This window comes from Ochotona princeps, chromosome 30, assembly GCF_030435755.1.
Source record: "Ochotona princeps isolate mOchPri1 chromosome 30, mOchPri1.hap1, whole genome shotgun sequence".
NCBI classification, from domain to species: Eukaryota; Metazoa; Chordata; class Mammalia; order Lagomorpha; family Ochotonidae; genus Ochotona; species Ochotona princeps.
The window spans coordinates 6916315-6935064 of NC_080861.1; the positions used below are offsets into that span (position 1 = coordinate 6916315).

The 18750-nt window shown below is 52.5% G+C and overlaps 1 protein-coding gene across 2 annotated transcripts in view; it reads right to left on the reverse strand.

Moving 5' to 3' along the window:
* Positions 1–944: 944 nt before the first annotated feature.
* Positions 945–18750, reverse strand: part of TBC1D5 (TBC1 domain family member 5) — a 273887-nt gene continuing 256081 nt past the window's right edge. For both annotated transcript variants that reach the window (XM_058657229.1, XM_058657228.1), the window contains exons 18-21: positions 11504–11603; positions 7052–7131; positions 6148–6300; positions 945–1656 (exon numbers count right to left, since the gene is read on the reverse strand). In XM_058657229.1, coding sequence (XP_058513212.1) covers positions 1363–1656; positions 6148–6300; positions 7052–7131; positions 11504–11603 — 627 coding nt within the window. In that variant the 3' untranslated portion in view covers positions 945–1362. The remainder of the gene's footprint in view (positions 1657–6147; positions 6301–7051; positions 7132–11503; positions 11604–18750) is intronic.

The following is an 18750-nucleotide window of genomic DNA, read 5'->3' on the forward strand; positions in this document are numbered from 1 at the left end:
CCCGTGCCAAGGAACGAGCTGGGGAAACCTTTCATCTGGGCAGTGCTGTCACACCTGGTCTCCACAGGGGCACCCAGGATGGTGCGAGTCCCCAAGTTCCCTCTCTCGGCTCCCGGCAGGGAAGCGGCTGTGGAGGGCTCCGGCCTCCTGGCACCTGCTCTCCAGGGAGTCCTGAGTCCTGGAGTTGACTTCCACTCACTGCTACCTTAGAGACAACGGGGATTCTGGCTGCAGAGGAATGGCCCTGGCTTTTTTTTCCCCCATGTTCCTTATTTGGTAGATAAATATAGCTCCAAAGCTAAAGAAACTTGACCAACAAATTGACTGAAAGCAGCTTATTCCATAAAATTAGGGCCACATTTTCCTTTTGGAACAGTCAGCTTAGCAGCCTTTGTAATCAGTGCTGCAAAGCTGGCTGAAAGACTCCCTTATTTCCTGGCTGTGAAAGACATTAACAAGTAAAATCTAATTGTTTTAAGCAGAAACAGTTTTAAGCAGGAACTAAAATGTATTTGGCCCAAGGATTGGAAATCTGTTTTCCAACAAACCAAAACTACCAACACTTCGCACCTAAGGCGGAATCCTAAGTTTAAATCCTGTTTGTAAAATCACTCTAAGTTTGAGAGGTCAGTACCGGGACTTCTTCAGCCCTAGCATCCACTACTTCTAGTTTGTTCTATTAGACTAGGCTCTGCTGTATGGCTTCCCAAGGCAGGAAGGAAGTGGGCTGGGACTCCCACAGGGAAAGCTTTCCTGGTATTAGCCAGTATTCCTATGCCGGATGTGGTGAGGGAGTGAAGATGTGAAACCAACCCTTCTTCCTTCTAAATAAAATGGACAGAGGGGACAAGGGGAGAGAAGTGATTGTAACTGTTTTCTTTGAACAGTGAGTATGACTGGGGAGTGGAACCCAGCCCCAACTCAGAGCAGTGCTTGGCGGGGGAAGGGAAGGCCCAGAAAGTCCTGTCTGTGTTTTGGTGGCCCTAGCTCTGTGTGAGCCCTGGCTGTATTGCTTCTTTCTAAAGGGTTCCAAAGGACTGGGCCAATGGCAAATGCATGACAGGAAAGAAGCGCTGGTTTCTGAGAGGCCCTCCCTGGGGGCATGGGGGCTGGTGAGGGCGGCAGCGCTGGGCACTGAGCTCAGATGTTCAGGAGGGGCATGGCGGCTGGTAAGGGCGGCAGCACTGGGCACTGAGCTCAGTTGTCCAGGGGGCATGGGGGCTGGTGAGGGCGGCAGCGCTGGGCACTGAGCTCAGATGTCCAGGGGGCATGGGAGCTGGCGAGGGTGGCAGCGCTGGGCACTGAGCTCAGATGTCCAGGGGGCATGGGGGCTGGCGAGGGCGGCAGCGCTGGGCACTGAGCTCAGATGTCCAGGGGGCTCACAACGGTGAAGCCTGAGTCCTTGCTGCTGTCGTCCTCAGGGCTGGAGCTGGGATTGCTGGAGGAGGCAGAGGCTGGGCCCATCAGCGGGTCTGTGAACACCAGAGGGGAGCAGGCGGGGGCCCGGCTTTTCCCAGACGTGCTTCTGAGGGCGCGAAGAGGCTGGGCCTGGCCTGAGAAGGGCCCCTTGGCACTGCCCGCCTCATCTTCTTTGGACACCAGGATGAAGTCGTCAGAACTTCCTCCATCTGTGCGTGCCAGCATTTCTGAAGAGGCCTGCGGGACAGTCGGAAGGACAGGCAGGTGAGAGGCAAGGCTGAGAGGAACTGAAGAGCTGGCCCTGCGAGTGGCCAGCGTCCTGGGCTGAGCTGGGCCACCCAAGCCTGCGCTCTGTCCTCGCAAGATTTGGGGTGCTTTTGGCCGGAAGCCTGGAGCCAGCGGTGGCTGGCTGAGCCCCTGTCACTGAAGACTGCTTCCCAGGGCAACAGCTTTCTGCCCGGGAGGCTGAGAGCGAGGGCTCCGGAGCCAGCAGCAAGCTGCAGCAGGGTCCCAGCCAGCTCTGAGTGGGAACTGGACAGGCACTATTCATTCCTGGAATTCTCTCGTTTCTGAAATGGGATGAGGAGCATGTCTCCCTCCCAGTGTGGTCGGGGTGCAGCGAGGTGCCTGGTGCTGCCATCTGGAGCTCTTTCCTGGCTTGTGTGTCCTGTGCCTGTACAGGGCTGTCCCGGGCTAACAGCAGGGACTGGGAATTTGACAACATGAAACTCAGCATGGTGACTCTAAAGTGTACTGGCAAAAAAGTCCCAAGCTAGGACTGAGCTGGTCTGCAATGACTTCCCTTCCTTCAAGGTCATCTGAAGCCAGGCGCTTCTTCCGGTCTCCCACGCGGGTGCAGGGTCCCAAGGCTTTGGGCCATCCTCGACTGCTTTCCCAGGTCACAGGCAGGGAGCTGGATAGGAAGCAGGGCTGCCGGGATTAGAACAGGCGACCATATGGGATCCTGGTGCGTGTAAGGCGAGGACTTTAACCACTATGCTATCATGCTGGGCTCCATCACACAGCTTTTAAGACATTCGATTGGAACGTGCCTAAGCATCCCAGCGCTGGCGCAGTAGCCTGAGGTTCCTGATGACCCATTCTAAACCTGTTTGCACTCTACTTACTAAAAAGTTACTTCCAAGGGAGGAGAACTGGTACATGTGGCCTTTTGGTAGAAGCAGGTGTGACCATGGATGGTGTGCGGGCTGTCTGGTAGAAAAAGGTTGTTTTTTTCTGAGTTGTAAGACAAGTAACCTAACTTTGTCACTGTTACGGTCTGGTGTAAAGTACCGGGTTGGAGCAGAGCCACCTTTGGGGAGTGGGCCTCTCCTTCCCTGTGCGCACAGGACCTGTGCCCACCTCCTGCCTGCCCAGTGTGGTCACCTCGTTTACGTCACTGCTGCGGTGCAGCACAAGCCAGGAAGGCCTTGGCCTCTGCCGCCAGCGCAGCCCCTGCAGCAGGAACGCATCCTGCAGGCACTTACCTGAGGCTGAAGGCAGCAGTGTGCAGGGCAGCTCCTATTTTTAGAGCAGTCCTCTCCCCAGGGCACTGGGACCACCACAACAGGCCTACCAGCACCCCCTCATCTCCTTAACCCCTCAGTATTACAGATCAAGAAGGGGGTCCAGGCAGGAGGCCTGATGGCTTGGCCTACCTAGAAACCAAATGCAAAGAGTACACTCTTCCAGGCTCCCGCTTACAAACATTTTTCCAGACACAAAGCTGGTCTCCTTACTGATTTGCATACCAGCCTTAACCCTTCCCTGTGCCATTTATATCCTTGCAGAAGCTTCCCAACTCCCGAGTCAGTCCTCTGTTCTTGCCAAACACTGGCATGAACCACACAATTAAGGAAATTTTCAACCTAAAACTTGTCAGAACAACCAAAGTGAGGAATCTTCACAAAGCCCATGGAAAACTGCATGGCTTTCAAATCTTTTTGCATTATAATAAGCATCTTTCAATCACATTTTCTGCAAACCTTTTCAAGTCTCCTCCTACATGCTCCCTGCCCCCTTCCTGCTATCGGCCCCAAGCCACCTCGTTTCCCGGCTCGGGTTCAGGATCACACAGAGGGCAGTGGGCCCACGTGCAGACCCGCGCCAGTCAATACAATTCCCTGTGCTGCTCCAAGGCTTTGCTGCTGGCGCCGTTCCCTCCGGGACCTCTAGCTGCATGTGGCTGGTGGGAATGAGGAACTCAACCTTAGCTTTCAATTCTGCTAATATATTTAACTGGAATTTTAGAGGTATGCATGCAGCTGATGGCTATACCACCAGGCAGGAGACAGATTACAAACCTGGGACCTGGGCACAGGAAGGCTGCCTGGCACACCAAGGCTGTGGCAAGGTCCTGCCTTTCACTGCCCAAGTCATCAGAAACTTCCCAAGGGAGCGTGTGCAGGCCAGATGCCGGGCTGGCGGGTCAGAAGCCAATCACACAGGGCCTGCCAACAGTCGCAGGGACGGGGAGAGCAGGGGTGTCTTTGCTTCCTTGTGTGGTCATAGGCCCAGGAAGAGAAGAGCTCGGGGGGCGGTGCCTGGGAGGCTCCAGCCAAGCACGGGCACAGGGAACCTCCAGCAGCTCGGGGCCAGTGCACTGTGGGCACATGTGGCAGCGCACATGTGGGGCAGAGGTGGGAATGGGCAGATTCTGACAAACACTAAAAGTAGGAAGGTCAATTGCCAAGTTTAGCTAAAAACCCTTAATTGTGCAGATTCATTAGTATTTGCAAAATGTCTTTTTTTCCGTAGTAGGTTTACACACTGAACTCGACCAGCATGCTGTTTTAAATAAAGCTGCTGTTTAAAGCCGGTGGGTGAGCACATGTATGCTTGACACCTTGCTGCTTTAAAATCGTGCGCCGCGCGCACACACACACACACACACACACAATTTACAAGCTTCTGGATACTAGTGGTTGAGAAAATGAATTAGATAAGATTTTGCTGGTATTCCTTTACTGAGATAAATCTTTATAAGCTGATTTCTAAAACTGTTCTTGCAAACTTAAAACACAGGTGTGAAGTGGACAATGTTGTAATCCTTTGTGAATAATGCAGAACTGCTCATCCAGGGCGCTGAGGCCTCCTGGGCTGGGCTGGGGCTGGGCTGGGGCCTCCTGGGCTGGGGCTGGGCTGGGCTGGGCTTGGGGCTGGGCTGGGGCCTCCTGGGCTGGGGCCTCCTAGGCTGGGGCCTCCTGGGCTGGGCTGGGGCCTCCTGGGCTGGGGCCTCCTGGGCTGGGGCCTCCTGGGCTGGGCTGGGGCTGGGCTGGGGCCTCCTGGGCTGGGGCCTCCTAGGCTGGGGCCTCCTGGGCTGGGGCCTCCTGGGCTGGAGCTGGGCTGGGGCCTCCTGGGCTGAGGCCTCCTGGGCTGGGGCTGGGCTGGGGCCTCCTGGGCTGAGGCCTCCTGGGCTGGGGCTGGGCTGGGGCCTCCTGGGCTGGGGCTGGGCTGGGGCTGGGCTGGGGCCTCCTGGGCTGGGCTGGGGCTGGGCTGGGGCCTCCTGGGCTGGGGCCTCCTGGGCTGAGGCCTCCTGGGCTGGGGCCTCCTGGGCTGAGGCCTCCTGGGCTGGGGCTGGGCTGGGGCCTCCTAGGCTGGGGCCTCCTGGGCTGAGGCCTCCTGGGCTGGGGCCTCCTGGGCTGAGGCCTCCTGGGCTGGGGCTGGGCTGGGGCCTCCTAGGCTGGGGCCTCCTGGGCTGGGGCCTCCTGGGCTGGAGCTGGGCTGGGGCCTCCTGGGCTGGGGCTGGGCTGGGGCTGGGCTGGGGCCTCCTGGGCTGGGCTGGGGCTGGGCTGGGGCCTCCTGGGCTGGGGCTGGGCTGGGGCTGGGCTGGGGCCTCCTGGGCTGGGCTGGGCTGGGGCCTCCTAGCTGGGGCCTCCTGGCTGGGGCCTCCTGGGCTGGGGCTGGGCTGGGGCTGGGCTGGGGCTGGGGCAGAGGCTCTGAGAAGCAGGGGCTGGCAAGCTGGCTGTTCTCTGCCTGGTGAGCCCTCTGGCCTCGGTTTTCTTGTCCTAAAATAAGCAGATGGGATCAAGCACGGATAAGGAAGCACTAGGGTCCTTGCCAGCTGGAGAGCCCTGAGGTTCAGTTAGAATAAGCGACACCCAGCACTGTGCTGAGGGCCCCCACCCCATTGCATCTGGCATTGACCTGCCTCTGTATGAGCCTTGAGCTAAGAGTGGCCAGTTTCTATGCTTTTAAAGGGACATAAGGACAAAAAAACCAAACTAAACAAAACCAAACCAAAGAGCTGGAGACAGGTTTGGCCATCGTGGCCTGCTAACGTATGTGCTAACTGGCCCTTTACGGAAACAACTAGCAGGCACCGCCTCAGAAGACAGGACCACAAAGGAGCTATAGTGAGGAAGAGAGCCGCTGGGATCCACCGGGGACATACGGATGGTGTTGGTAATGGAGGCCCCCCCTGGGGCAGCTGCCGACACCCGCGACAGGCCTGGCTTCCTCCGCCCGGGGATGGGGGTGAGACCAGGTTAGCAAGCCTGCATGTAAGTACACAGCTCCAGGAGGCACAGTGTCATCGCTGTCACCGTGAGTGGCACCCTTACCCTGGGGACTGCAGTGTATCTTCTACACAGCTTTACTCAGCACCCCGGCTTGGGCTACCGGAACTTCACAGCTGAACCTCACACGTGGCATCTTTAAGTCACCTGGGTAAGGTTTTACGGCGCTGAACTTCCAAGGACTCACGTGAGCACACGCGTGCCAACCCACCTGCCGCCCCTGGCTGGGGGCCCCGGGCACCGGGCCGCCGCGGCCCTGGCCGCCGGAGCAGTAGTGGTCGTCGGAGATGGTGATCTGCTCGTTCTCCTCGGCCTCCAGCTGGCTCTGGTTGAAACGCAGCGACCCCTTCAGGATGTCTTTGATCTGTTTTCAAATCAGAAAAGATGAATAAGTGTAAGCAAATCTCTTACATGTTTAAACCAGGCTTGTCATTGACCATTTTTAACAGTATGGCTGCTGGCATTTTATCATAAGACAGAAATAATGCAGCAGAGAGTGGGTGGTGTGTGTAGAATTCAACTTGATCAAAGCTGCTGACCTAGGAATGACCAAGGAAAACGTCAGGGCAGTGACGGCCAGGTCCCCACTGGGTCAGGCATGGGTGCCACCTGGTTATGCTAAACCGGAAATGCTGCTTGCCTGCACACCAACCCACTCAGCAGCGTGGGCCGGAGGAGCGGCTCCACGGCAGCTGTGGCTGGCTGTGACCCTGACTGACATCTGGGACATCCACAGTGTTTTAGACTTCTGAGGGCCTGGTCAACGGGAGGGCCTGAGGCCCAGCACAGGGCACGTTTCTGACGTGTGCTCCAAGGATATTCACAGATCTAGGGCCGGATGACTGACTGACTGAACATGACGTTGGGACATGTCACACCTGTTCTTGCTGAGGAATGAACAGGTGTGGGGGGAGGGGCAGTGTGGGATACGGGAGTCCCATCTGAGCTGGGCGCTGTCACATGTAATCCTCAGAAGAAGCAGACGTGAGGAGTGGGGGCTCAGACAGGGCTGCCTGGGAGCAGAGGGGGTTCCAGGTCCTGGGGGCCCTTCCACAGTGGGCACCAGGCGGGTGGCCCGCGGGGCACGAGGGAACAGTGTCATGATGCTGTGGTACCTGCTTCAGTCCCGCCAACGAAACCAGAATTTGATCTTCCTTTTCCAAGTTTTCTTGTAATATCACATCTTGAATATTTACTGAAAATAGAAGGGTGACATTTTGTAACTAACGCTCCGAGTCTAACTTACCTGCTGCCACATGAGGACTCTGAAGAAAAACAGGAATTTTTCTGCCAAGTTTCATAACAGTGATTCCCATGCACAGTGCTCTGCCAACTGTAGCCACGAAAAGCTGCTGGCTGGAGCAGAGGGCAGTGGTGGGCCTGGGACGCGCAGCAGACCTGCCAGTCAGCGTGAGCGACCGAGCCTTGACCACCCAGCTGGGACCTCCCTCTGGCTGGGGTGTTTTCACAGCGGGGCGTTTCCAGCTGGGCTCCCTACACTGTGCTAACTTACCCTCCCTAACGTTCAACACTCCCACCTCCCCCCATCTCTCCTGCCTCCTCCACTCAGTAACTAAACTTACTGAAGAAATGGTCTTTAAGGATTTAGAATAACAACAAAAAAACCTGCAGCTTCAAAAAGAAAGTGAAAATGCAACGACACACATGGGTCTCCAGCACGTCCCCAGCTGTGCACAGGTGTGGCTCTCTGTGGCCTCTGCCCAGAGACTCCTCCCTCCAGGCCCAGGGACTCCTCCCTCCACGGCCAAGGGCAGAGATCTGGGAACTCAGCATTGCACTGCCCACAACCACATCCAAATTGCGGCAGCTCCAGGGTTCACACAGCACTGCCAGGGACTGGGGCTTTTGGGGCGACAGTCGCAGAGGCAGCTGGGAATGAGAGAGAAACCCATGGCCCCGAGGCTGACTGGGGAGTGTGTCAGGGTGGGACGGCTTCCCGCCAGCAGTTTCCTAGACATACTGACAGGCATACCCATTCGAGAACCTGAGAGAGAACAAGCTTACGCTCCATCAACACTTCCTGCTTTCTTTCTTTCTGTCGGTTTATCCCACTTGTCATGGCTTACGTGCTACTTAGCTTCAGTCATTCACTCCACAGAGCTGCCCCACGCTTGCTCAACATCCCACATGGGTGCACGCACTTTGGGCAGTTAGCCTGTGAACGGGCTAATTAAGACCCACACCTCACTGCTCAGCAGCCTGCTCCAGGGTCTACCCCAAAGAATCCACAGTACAGCAGTGCCCAAATCCCCTTCCGGCCTCTGCCATACTGTCTGCTGTCACTGCATGGATCTGCCGGCTCACTCACCACCCGCCTCCCTCTAAGGGGGGACAGGAGTTCCAAGACATGCTTGTGCTCCGGGTTACATGTCCAGCCCTTCAAAGTCATTCCTGATCCATCACAGGAACACAGTTAAGTGTCCCTTATTGCCTGAAGGAATGGAAGACAGTTTCAGGGCTTATGTTTCAAAATTGTGTCCCTTTTGGATATTTCCAGAGACTTCCCAGGAAGGAGTAAGCAAAGACGATGTCGTCTGCACACGCTTCGGCCTGACGGCGCACTGGAACCTTCAGTCAGGCAAATCCCGAAGCCAGGCCGCCCGGTCCTTGAGCCTGCTGCACCCTACGGCAGTGGCGTTTACTTACCAAGAGAACCTGCCTGCGCTTTAAGCCAACAGAGGGGCCTGTTCCCAAACCAGAGTGTCCGTTCAATGGGAATGGAGTGAGAGAGAAAATTAGAGAGCAAATGTTTTAGCTTTCCTTAAAAGCCTGTAACAATTTGTTCCCTCTCAAAACAAAACAAAACTGAAGCTACTCAACAAGATTTTAACAACAAACCACTGCAGAAAACGGACAAAAACCAGATCTGGAGGGCTTTCAGAGGACCGGGAAAGCTCAGCTTTTGTTTTTATCACTGCCTTGACTCCTGGGACACACGGGGAGAGATCAACTGTGGGCATTTACTCAGACAGAATGCTAACCTCGGACAGCCTGAGCTGTCTCCAGCTGGCAAGTTCAAACCCGTGGGCTGCAAGGCTGGGACTGGAACTTCATGGCAAGCTTTGTGGTCAGCTGGGGTTAGACAGACAGAGGTACTGTCCCAATCCGGAGGTGGCCGGTGTCTGCACGAGAGTGCATGCCGGCCAAGTGTCAGCACGCCCTACGTCCTGAGGGCCCAACCCTCTTCTCTCGGGTGCCCTGTGTTGCTGTGGGTCGCCCGCAGATCCATCTACTCAAAGCACGACCTTAGGGCTCCAGAAGGGAGTGCGGATGAAGACACGGGTGTACTGGGAGGAGGGACAGGACACTCTTCCATGCCCCGGGGTTACTGCCGCCGGTCTAGACAAGCAGAGGGGCCCCCAGGCCAGGCTCCTCATTCGCAGGAAGGGGTGGGGGTGGGCAGTGCCCTCAGCTGCACGCTCCTCTCCTTCCTCCCCAGCACTCCTGCCCGGGATTCCGGGCAGTGCTGGGCAGCCCTCTCCTCACGGCGCGGCAGCCACACACCAGCACTCGGGCTAATGAGCTGCGGGCAGAACCCCTGGACACATGGGGCTTCGGGGCAGGGCCTCGAGGGTGGTGGTGGTGGGTGTTGGGGTGACTCGAGTCTGACTTCTGGTGTCGCTTCTTCCCCCTTCTGTGTGAAATGCTGGCAGGAGCTCCGCAGGTCACCGTGCAAGCGTGTGGCTGAAGGCCACAGCGAAAGGGTGAGCCAGCTGTCTCTGCCTGGACCACCTATCTCGGCCTGGACCACCTATCTCGGCCTGGACCACCTATCTCGGCCTGCTTAACTCCAGAGAACACAACCTCTGATTTGCTTTCCTGCTGTTTGCTTATCAGTGGCTGTCTGAACAACTTCCTCGGGTTGTTGGGACAACGCGCCTTAAGCAGACGCTTCAGGCACAGCAGTGGATCTGCCCGTGGCTCTGCAGGTGAGCGCAGAGTCGGGGTCTCTGTGCAGGACTGACTGTGTGCATCCTCCGCCTTGCCGGTTCCACCGCTTACTCTAGATCTAAGGTGGCACGGACAGCCATGCTGCTGACATGAACGCTGCCTTCTGGTCGCCAGCCCACTTCTGTGTGTAAACTGCACCTGCAACTGTCAAAACAGCGAAACAGAATGCCTTCTCGTGCCTTACATACGGCAGAAGCACGAAATGCTGAACTTGCCAGCACGGTGTACAATCTCACAGCCAAAGGCAGAAAAAGTTGCAGTAAAGGCTCAGTTTCCCGTGTAGAAGCAAGAATATAATGCACAATTTCTTCCCAAGTAAGTAGTACATATTAAAGCTAATGGCACTCAAGGGAAAAGCCAGATGGCAGCCACTTGTGCAAATTGTACATCAAGTTCACCCCCATGTGGGGCTTCCCTCGCCGGCTGGACCTGTTCACTCCGAATCCACGTGCCCAACAAGACCCTCTGGTGAAGCTGCTGTTCCTCTTTTATACAGGACACTGTGACTCACAACCCAACAGGATACTCAGAATGCTTACATAATTATAGGAAGCGCTTATCGTGGGTGAGCGACCGAGAAGCAGCTGTCTGGTGATCCCCCTTTTCTTCGTACTTCTTTAAATGCCATTAGCTAACCCCCTTCTTGAATACTGCCAAAGACACACATCAAAAGTCTTTATTCTTTCTTTTAAAAACGAATATCAGAAAATCAGATGTAGAAGGTTCTTACAATGGCCAATAAACTGATCCTAAAACCTGGCCTCCTCTTATAGATGATTCTTACATTAACAGAAGGGTAAGTGCAAAATCAGTGCTGCTGCGTACAGGAAGACAGCAGAGCGCCGGAAGTTCCACTGCTGCTCGGGAAGTTGAGCAGAGCTGCAGTGAGCGAGCGCCAGGGCCGGGTCCAGGCTGCAATTCCTCCCAGCTGCTCGTCTTCATCCTTCCTAGGCCTGGCTTTTCCATTTGTGAACTAAAGAGCAGCTGAGAAGGCTCCCAGGGCCTGCGAGCTGTCACAGTCCTCCTAAGATCTCTCAGGGAGCTCCTGGACAACTTCCTTATCCTTCCTTCCTTGCGTTGGATCTTTCATTTTGTAGAAATAACTGATGGGAGGGAAGCTGCTGGAACCTGAGTGCATAACCACCCTAGAACTAAGGGGAAATCCCGTGTTTGGGGCAGGTGGGTGTGGGTACTACAGTCCGGTGGGTGAGCAGCACATATACCCTGGGTAAACAGCGGGTGGCTTGGCCCACCTGCTCACCACTGCACATAGGTTGCTCACCCACATGCAATTATGTGTGAAGTAGGGCAAGTCTAAAAGCAGCCAAGTGCAGCCAAGGGGTTAACATGGTCAATGGTTCTCAGCTCAGCTGTCAGGATGAAAAAGAAGGGCCGTCACTGGGTAGTGCAGAAATGAACACAGGAAAACAGTCTTCTGAAGTTGACAGGAAAGGACGGGACTTAGGAAAACAAGTCTTCAACTCCTCGCCCTACATCTGAATTCAAATACTTCAATTCTATGAAGGTATCAAACTTCGAACATTGGTCATTTTGTCCATGAGGCTGCCCTGGGCCTGGCCGTTCAGGTCACTCACCAAGATGGGTGTCCATCACCTTGGCACAGTACTTGCACATGGCATCAAGGTCATTCAGTTGTCCTTGAAGAAAGGAAATCTGGGCTTCTAATTCTTCTTCCTAACATGACAGGAAAAAAGAAGGACAACCTTTTCATAACAAAATCCTCCAAGGCCTCAAAATGGACTCGGCTGTTTTCAAGAGGCATAATCTTTCTTCAGAGACAAAACAAACAACAAATAAAAAACAAGCCCACCACTGCCACCACCCAGACTTTGCCTGATTGAATCCTAGCTCTGCGCCTGCGTGGGCGCTAACACATAGGACCCCTCACAGAAAGAACACGTAAGATGGCGCTAATAACTAATGAGTGACACAAATTAGTCGCGTGAATTATAGTGCAGTCAACTATACTTCCACACAAAAACACTGCATTTCTTCCCACACACATTTGGGAGACCAAACCTTTTGTCTCATGTAAGACAAATTTCATAACTTGAGAGTCAATGACAATCTCTGGAAATGTGAGATTTCCCAAAGCACTTAGAAAAGCTCTGCCCAACAGCCTAGAAACAGCTTTTCTTCTATTTCCTCTCTGGATACGGCAATAAACAATTTAGATGGTTGTTTGTTTCTAGGAATAAGTACTGTGGTTTGAAATTAAGTGGTAAAAGACAATCTAACCATAATAGAAGTACAAAGTCTTGTTTTCTAAATGAAAATATAATACATACAAAAACTTTCCCAATGAAATGTAGATTATGAGTATTTTTCTCAGAGCAAAAGGATGATCGTCATCATTAAGGAAACTTAAAACTAAGTTAGGCAGAAAACAAGGAAAGACTGCTACTAGGGTGGGGACAGGCTAGAAAATGGGTTTTCCAGGGGTCAGCATTGTGGTGCAGTACGTGAAGTCACCACCTGCAACACCAGTGTCCCATATGAGTGCTGGTTCGAGACCCAGTCCCTCTTCCAATCCAGCTCCCTGCTAATATGTCTGGAAAAGTAGCAGAAGATAGCATGGGCCAGAAGCTTGGGCCTCTGTACCCTGTGGGAGACCCGGCAGGAGCTCTGGGTCCCTGGCTTCAACCTGGCCCAGCTCCTGCCACTGAGGCTATTAGGGAAGTGAACTAAGAGATGGAAGATCTCTCTGTCTCTCCCCTTTCTCTCTGTAACTCCGATTTTCAAATAAAATCTTTTTTTAATTGCTTTTCCTACTTAGATGCTTGCGCTTTCATATCCGAATTCTTCGTCATTCAAAGGAAGGGAGGAAAAATCGACTGACATCCCTTTTCTTAGAGAATAAGGACCTGCACGTGCCAATTGATAGTTGAAGGTTGCCTGCAGGTGCATTCTATTCTAACACATAAATGCAGCACTGAAGAGCATGGGTTTTGACTGCTGCCTGGAGAAAAAGCCCTTAGGAATTTGTAAGGCAACACTCAACACAGAACACAGACTCAGCTCAGCAGCACCAACCGAATGGAATCCCCCGGCAGGGCGGCACAGGCACTGACTGGGCGCTGCGCACATGTGGCGTGCGGCTGCCACCCCTCCAGTACACATCTGAACTAAGGCCTCCGAAGCTCGGCTGAGGGACAATCAAGGGACTATGTGGACGCCCCATAACTCCTGTCCCTTCTTCCACTTAGGTTTTCACATAGGCTCAAACTTGCCTGTTTTATGGGAATGTGACAAAGATGCCATTTGTTGATTACCTACGGCTGTGATTAGTCTCCCAAGAACCATCACTCCCTTCTGCTCCTGAATATGCACATTGCTGGACTTATTAAGGAGGAGTATGGATCTCTTTTCCACTTGAATCTAGACAGGCATTGATCCAGAAGTTAATTTGTGCCAATTCAGGGCAAGTTCAGGAGGCTGACCAACTTATGCTTTCACTGGACGATGACAAATGCCAAGCTGGAAAGAAGTCCAGGCAAGGCCACAGGACAGGAAGGAGCAAGAGCAGAGAGAGGGGCACTGGGGCACTGGCAAGCCAATCAAGGTTTCCTGGCCTTTCTGTCCACCTAGCTCAGGGCAGTCAAGGGAGTGAGAACACGTGACAAGAGTGTGTGGGGCAGAAGCGCAGCCCAGCAGGGTCCTGGCCAGATTCCTGGCCCCTACACTCATGAGAGACGACAGCGCTGTTGTTTAAGAAACCGTGCTTTGGAGCGGTCTGTGATGTTGCAAGAGATAACTGAAATAGTGGTAGACTGGAAAGAACCCTCAGCTGGAACGTGGCATGAGGAAACTTTTGTTCTAGCTCTGGCACTGGTCTTAGCAAGTCATGTGCTCTGTGCCTGACATGGCTCTGTCTGGGGACTGCCAGCCAGAGGCCTTTCTCCCAAGGAGCAAACCGGAACTGGAAGCTGCAACAAGCAAACGGTGTAAGGCTGTAAAGATTCTGGAAGGTGCATCAGTGTACAACAAAGTCTTACCATGAAGAAACGAGTGCTCTAGGAATCCTGGCCTCAGCCTCCCGCCCCCTCTACTGCCCAAGCCACCTGAGTCTAGGTCGGCCCTGGGGTTTGACAGGATTCTGAAAGAACAGGCACCAGCCCCCTCCTTGCATGTGGCTACCAACTACGGTGCTGCCAGCCAAGGGCAGACAAAGGGCACCAGGATTGCAATGTCTCCTGGCTTAAAGACATTTCCATTTTACTCCATGCGTGTGTCTCATTCGGATTAGCTTTTGAGATACAAACAGCTCTGGGAGCTTTAATCCCTAGCACTCCCTCCCTTCCTCCTAAACAGCTCTATTTAGTTCAGTTGTCCTTCTTGGCAAAAGCTGGGAGGGAAGAACTTCAAAGGACCCATCTTAGAGCAGAAAGTGGTGAGGCCTGGGCAGCTGGAAGGAAGGCCGTGGGCCTCCTCCTTACAACATGTAATGGCCTGAGTGGGAGCATCACTGTCATGAAGAGGATGGTGAGACTGGGGCCCTCTACAGCATGCAGTGACCTGTGCAAGGGTACGGGGTTGGCCCACAGCAGGGCAGCTGAGGAACCAGCTGGGGTAACATGCAGGATCCAAAACTACAGTTGCCACTTCGCTTAAGGCGCTGATGACAGCGACTAAGGAGCATCCTGCCAGCCTAAAACCCAAGTAAACCCTGCTGCAGACTCTGTCTCAACTTGTGCCCTTTGAAACCTTGTTCAAAGGAAAGCTTATTTAAAAAGCGCTCGCGACATGAGGCAAGAGGACTATTTGGCTTAAGCCAGTTGAGTGGCCAAGAACTTCTTCCAGATGGGAGTTGGAGGTCCAATATATGCTCCCTCTGGAGTTTTGCTTAATCTTAGAATTTTCCTCAAGACTCGATCTATCACTCAGACTTTATAAATAGAAATAGAATCATTTAAAGGCAACGGGGTGGCTTGTCATTTATTCCTTGCTATGTTACATAATCACAGAAAAAAGAGAGCCAAGAACCAAGCTTCTAAAATTGTGGAACTGATTTTACATTTCTATCTTGGGTTCTCATGCTCCACACTGCTTCTAACTAACAATGCTTTAAACAGCAACAGTATCGTTCGTTGGCTATCATTACACTGGTCCCCGCAAGCACAAATAAGAGCTTGGCTAATTGTCTTCTAATAATGTTTAAGTGTAAATACAACACTGACGAAAAATGCTCACTATATTTTGCATATATGTTTCGGAGTAGAAAACAAATTGGTTTACGTCTTAACAATTATGAGCTGTCCAATCTTGGATACATTACTTAATTTCTTTTTTTTTTTTTTAAAGATTTATTTATTTATATTGGAAAGGCAGATTTACAAAGAGAGACAGACAGGAAGATCTTTCCTTTGTTGGTTTATTCCCCCAAAGGCAACAATGGCTGGAGCTGAGCTGATCTGAAGCCAAGAGCCAGGAGCCTTGTGTGGGTCTCCCATGTGGGTACATGGTCCCAAGGCTTTGGGTAATCCTCTTCTGCCCTACTAGGTCATAAAGCAGGGAGCTGGATTGGAAGTGGAGCAGCTGGGATATGAACCGGTGCCCCTATGGAATGCCACTGCCTGCAGGCAGAGGATTAACCTGTTGCCCCCAATTTCCTGAATTTCTAGGTGCCCTCAACCCTAACTGGCAGAACTGGTGGGAGAACAAAAGAATACAGACAAGATGAAGTCTTTCTCAATAATGGTAACTGGTTTTTAAAAATTCATAGCCAGGCAAAAAGAGTGCAATGGACTTTAAGTACATGGGTTTGATTCACTGCTGGAAAACCCTGGCTTCTGGTTTTAAAACTCTATGTGTCTTAGCCTAGAAAGATTAATTAGGGCTTAAGGACTCATCAATGTCTTCAGTTCTGGACAGCACGTTAATACTCAAGGGAAGAAGCTGCCGGGGAGTCATGGCAGGCAGGGCCACCTGCTGACCACGGCGGGCCACACTGCCAGCTGCACTGGGTGACTCTGCAGGGGACAAGAGGGTGAGGGCCAGTCCATCAGAGGGGAACAGCAGCCAGCATCTAGTCTTGTCAGAGTGATTACAACATGGCAGACACGGCGCTTGCATGGATCAGCACACATAATCCTCTCAACAAATCTATGTGGTAGATTTTCTCACAATTTCCTAATGGAAACATGGCCTGCTCTGTGAGCCACATTCTCTGAAAGTGTATGCTCAAGTTCAGACAGCTTTGAGAACCTTAGTCTCCTGGCCCATTACTCCCAACTCGTCCCTGGGCACACATTCTTTTTTTTTTTTTTTAAGATTTATTTATTTTATTACAAAGTCCGATATACAGAGAGGAGAGACAGAGAGGAAGATCTTCCGTCCGATGATTCAGTCCCCAAGTGAGCACAACGGCTGGTCTGCGCCGATCCGGAGCCAGGAGCCAGGAACTTCCTCCTGGTCTCCCACACGGGTGCAGGGTCCCAAAGCATTGGGCCGTCCTCAACTGCTTTCCCAGGCCACAAGCAGGGAGCTGGATGGGAAGTGGAGCTGCCGGGATCAGAACCGGCACCCATATGGGATCCCGGGGCTTTCAAGGAGAGGACTTTAGCTGCTAGGCCATGTCGCCGGGCCCCACACATTCTTTCTTATGCACAGTTACCACAGTCCTTCCAACAAGTGACCTCATGTCTGTTTCCTTCAAGGGAATTCAACAACTGTAACATTGAGTTCCAATCCCAACCTGCTAACTTCATTATTTTCCTTCAAAAGCATTCGGGTATTGTTGATGAGTTTCCATTTTGACCAAATCATCTGAAGAACTGGGGTTTTGAGTTTGCTTGGTGTTTCCATGATCATTTCCGCTGGAATAGCTGATGCATCTTTATGTTTTTCCTAGATTACTAAACATCTCAAGTGTTTATCATGCATGCATTTGATACACCAGTTTTGTTGACTGCTGCAATGTCTTTCTGCTGTTACTGAATTAGAAATAGGGGATGTTTTGGTAGTTCATTATTTATTTATGTACTCATGAATTTATTTAATACGTGCATTTGCATTTTGCTAGGTCTTGTGGGAAGCACAGTCTGACCACTGTGAGTTCAGAGAAGACAAGATCTGTGCAGCAGAGCTTGGAGAAGAGTTCAGATGGTTCTGCAGGACAGCGATGGGAGGATAACTCTGGTTAATGTGGAAATGAAAGCAGGTTTTCTGAAGAGGCAGCAGGGGTACCATTTTCAGGGGATAAGGGTGAGCGAGTTGAAGGAGGAGTAGGATTTGGCTCAGAAGAAATGAGCCAGGGTGTGTGGGGGCGGGGTGGGTGGAGCAGTAGGGCGGCAGTCATGGGTTGGGCAGCAGGGGCAGAGAGGCAGCAGAAAGACTTCCCATCGCACTCAGCGTAACTTGCTCTTCCTTTTGCTAATTAGATGTCAGGGGTCAGGATTGCCTGCACACTGCTGCGGCCACTATTCCCGACACACACCTTGCTCCTGGAAAATCCCACAGGCCGGGGCGGTGCATCTGTGTGTGGACTGAGCGGGGAGGAGAGACAGCAGGTGCAGCGCTGCTCAGGTCTCAGTGGGCGTCCTCAGAGTACAGGAGCAGCAGACACAGGAATGAATGCTGACTTGCAGGGCTAAATAGAGCAGCCAGCAGACAGGAAAGGCGCCCAGGGCTTCTTGAACAGATGGGGGAACAAGAAGTGGGAAGTGAAGGAAACAGCAAGTGTCGAGGAGAAAAAGTCGGAAGGCGAGGATGCTGAGGAAGCTATGCCGCACAAGGGCAGCGCACGCACAGCGTGAAGGAGACCCGAGCAGGTGCGTGTGGCATCAGCAGAGGAAGACACTGCCAGGCAAAAGGGAAGAGGAGCGCTGGGGTGTTGGAGGGGCATACAGAGAAGAGGTCTGGGTGCGGGTAGTGGCGCAGCCATGCTGGGGAACGAGCCGAGCTACAAAATCCTTAGCCCTAGAACGAACAGGCCTTGGGCCAGCACTGCTCACCTCTGCCCCTGGCTGTCCTGCCAAGCTCTCTGACCTGTCTGTAGAATGACCAGACAGTTGTGAACTCTAGATTGCTGGAGGACTGTTCTACGACATGTCCCAGATGAAATACTTATCCGGTAAATAGGAAATGATTCTAAACGGTACTATAGTCTTGGAAAGTTATTCCAAGGAATGGTGAATGTATTTAAACACATAACACCCAGGATAGTGCCCATTAATTCAATGGCAAAGTACACACACACACACACACACACACACACACACACACGTCCTCACATTACTCCTCTATTTCTAATGACAGGTGACTTAAGCATATTTGTGAATAGAATACCATCACACCTTAAACAGTACTTTTATGGGGGGTGGCATTGTGGCATAGTGGGATAAGCTGCTGCCTGCAACGGGCAGTGATTCAAGTCCTATCTGCCCTACTTCTGATCTAGCTTCCTGCAAACAGACTTGGAAAAGCAGTAAAGACAGCCCAAGTCTTTTGGGCCCCTGCAGCCATGTGGGAGACGTGGGTGGAGTTTCTGGTTTTTGTCTGATCCAGCACTAATTGTTGCACTCATTTGAACTCATTTAGGGGAGTGAATCAACAGATAAAAGATCTCTCTCCCTGTCACTCTAGTGATCTCTTCCTCCCTCTGTAATTCTGCTTTTCAAATACAATACATCTTTTTTAAAAGGTCTTCTATGAGAACATTTAGCAATAAGATATCACATATTAAACGGGAAATCAGGCTGCAAAATCAACAGGTGAAGCATGATTCTGACTATGAAAACGAAGGCTACAGAGAACAGTGCTGGAAAAGCATTCACAGCGCTCCCTGTGTGCAGCCTGCACATGGTCAGACTATCGCTATCTG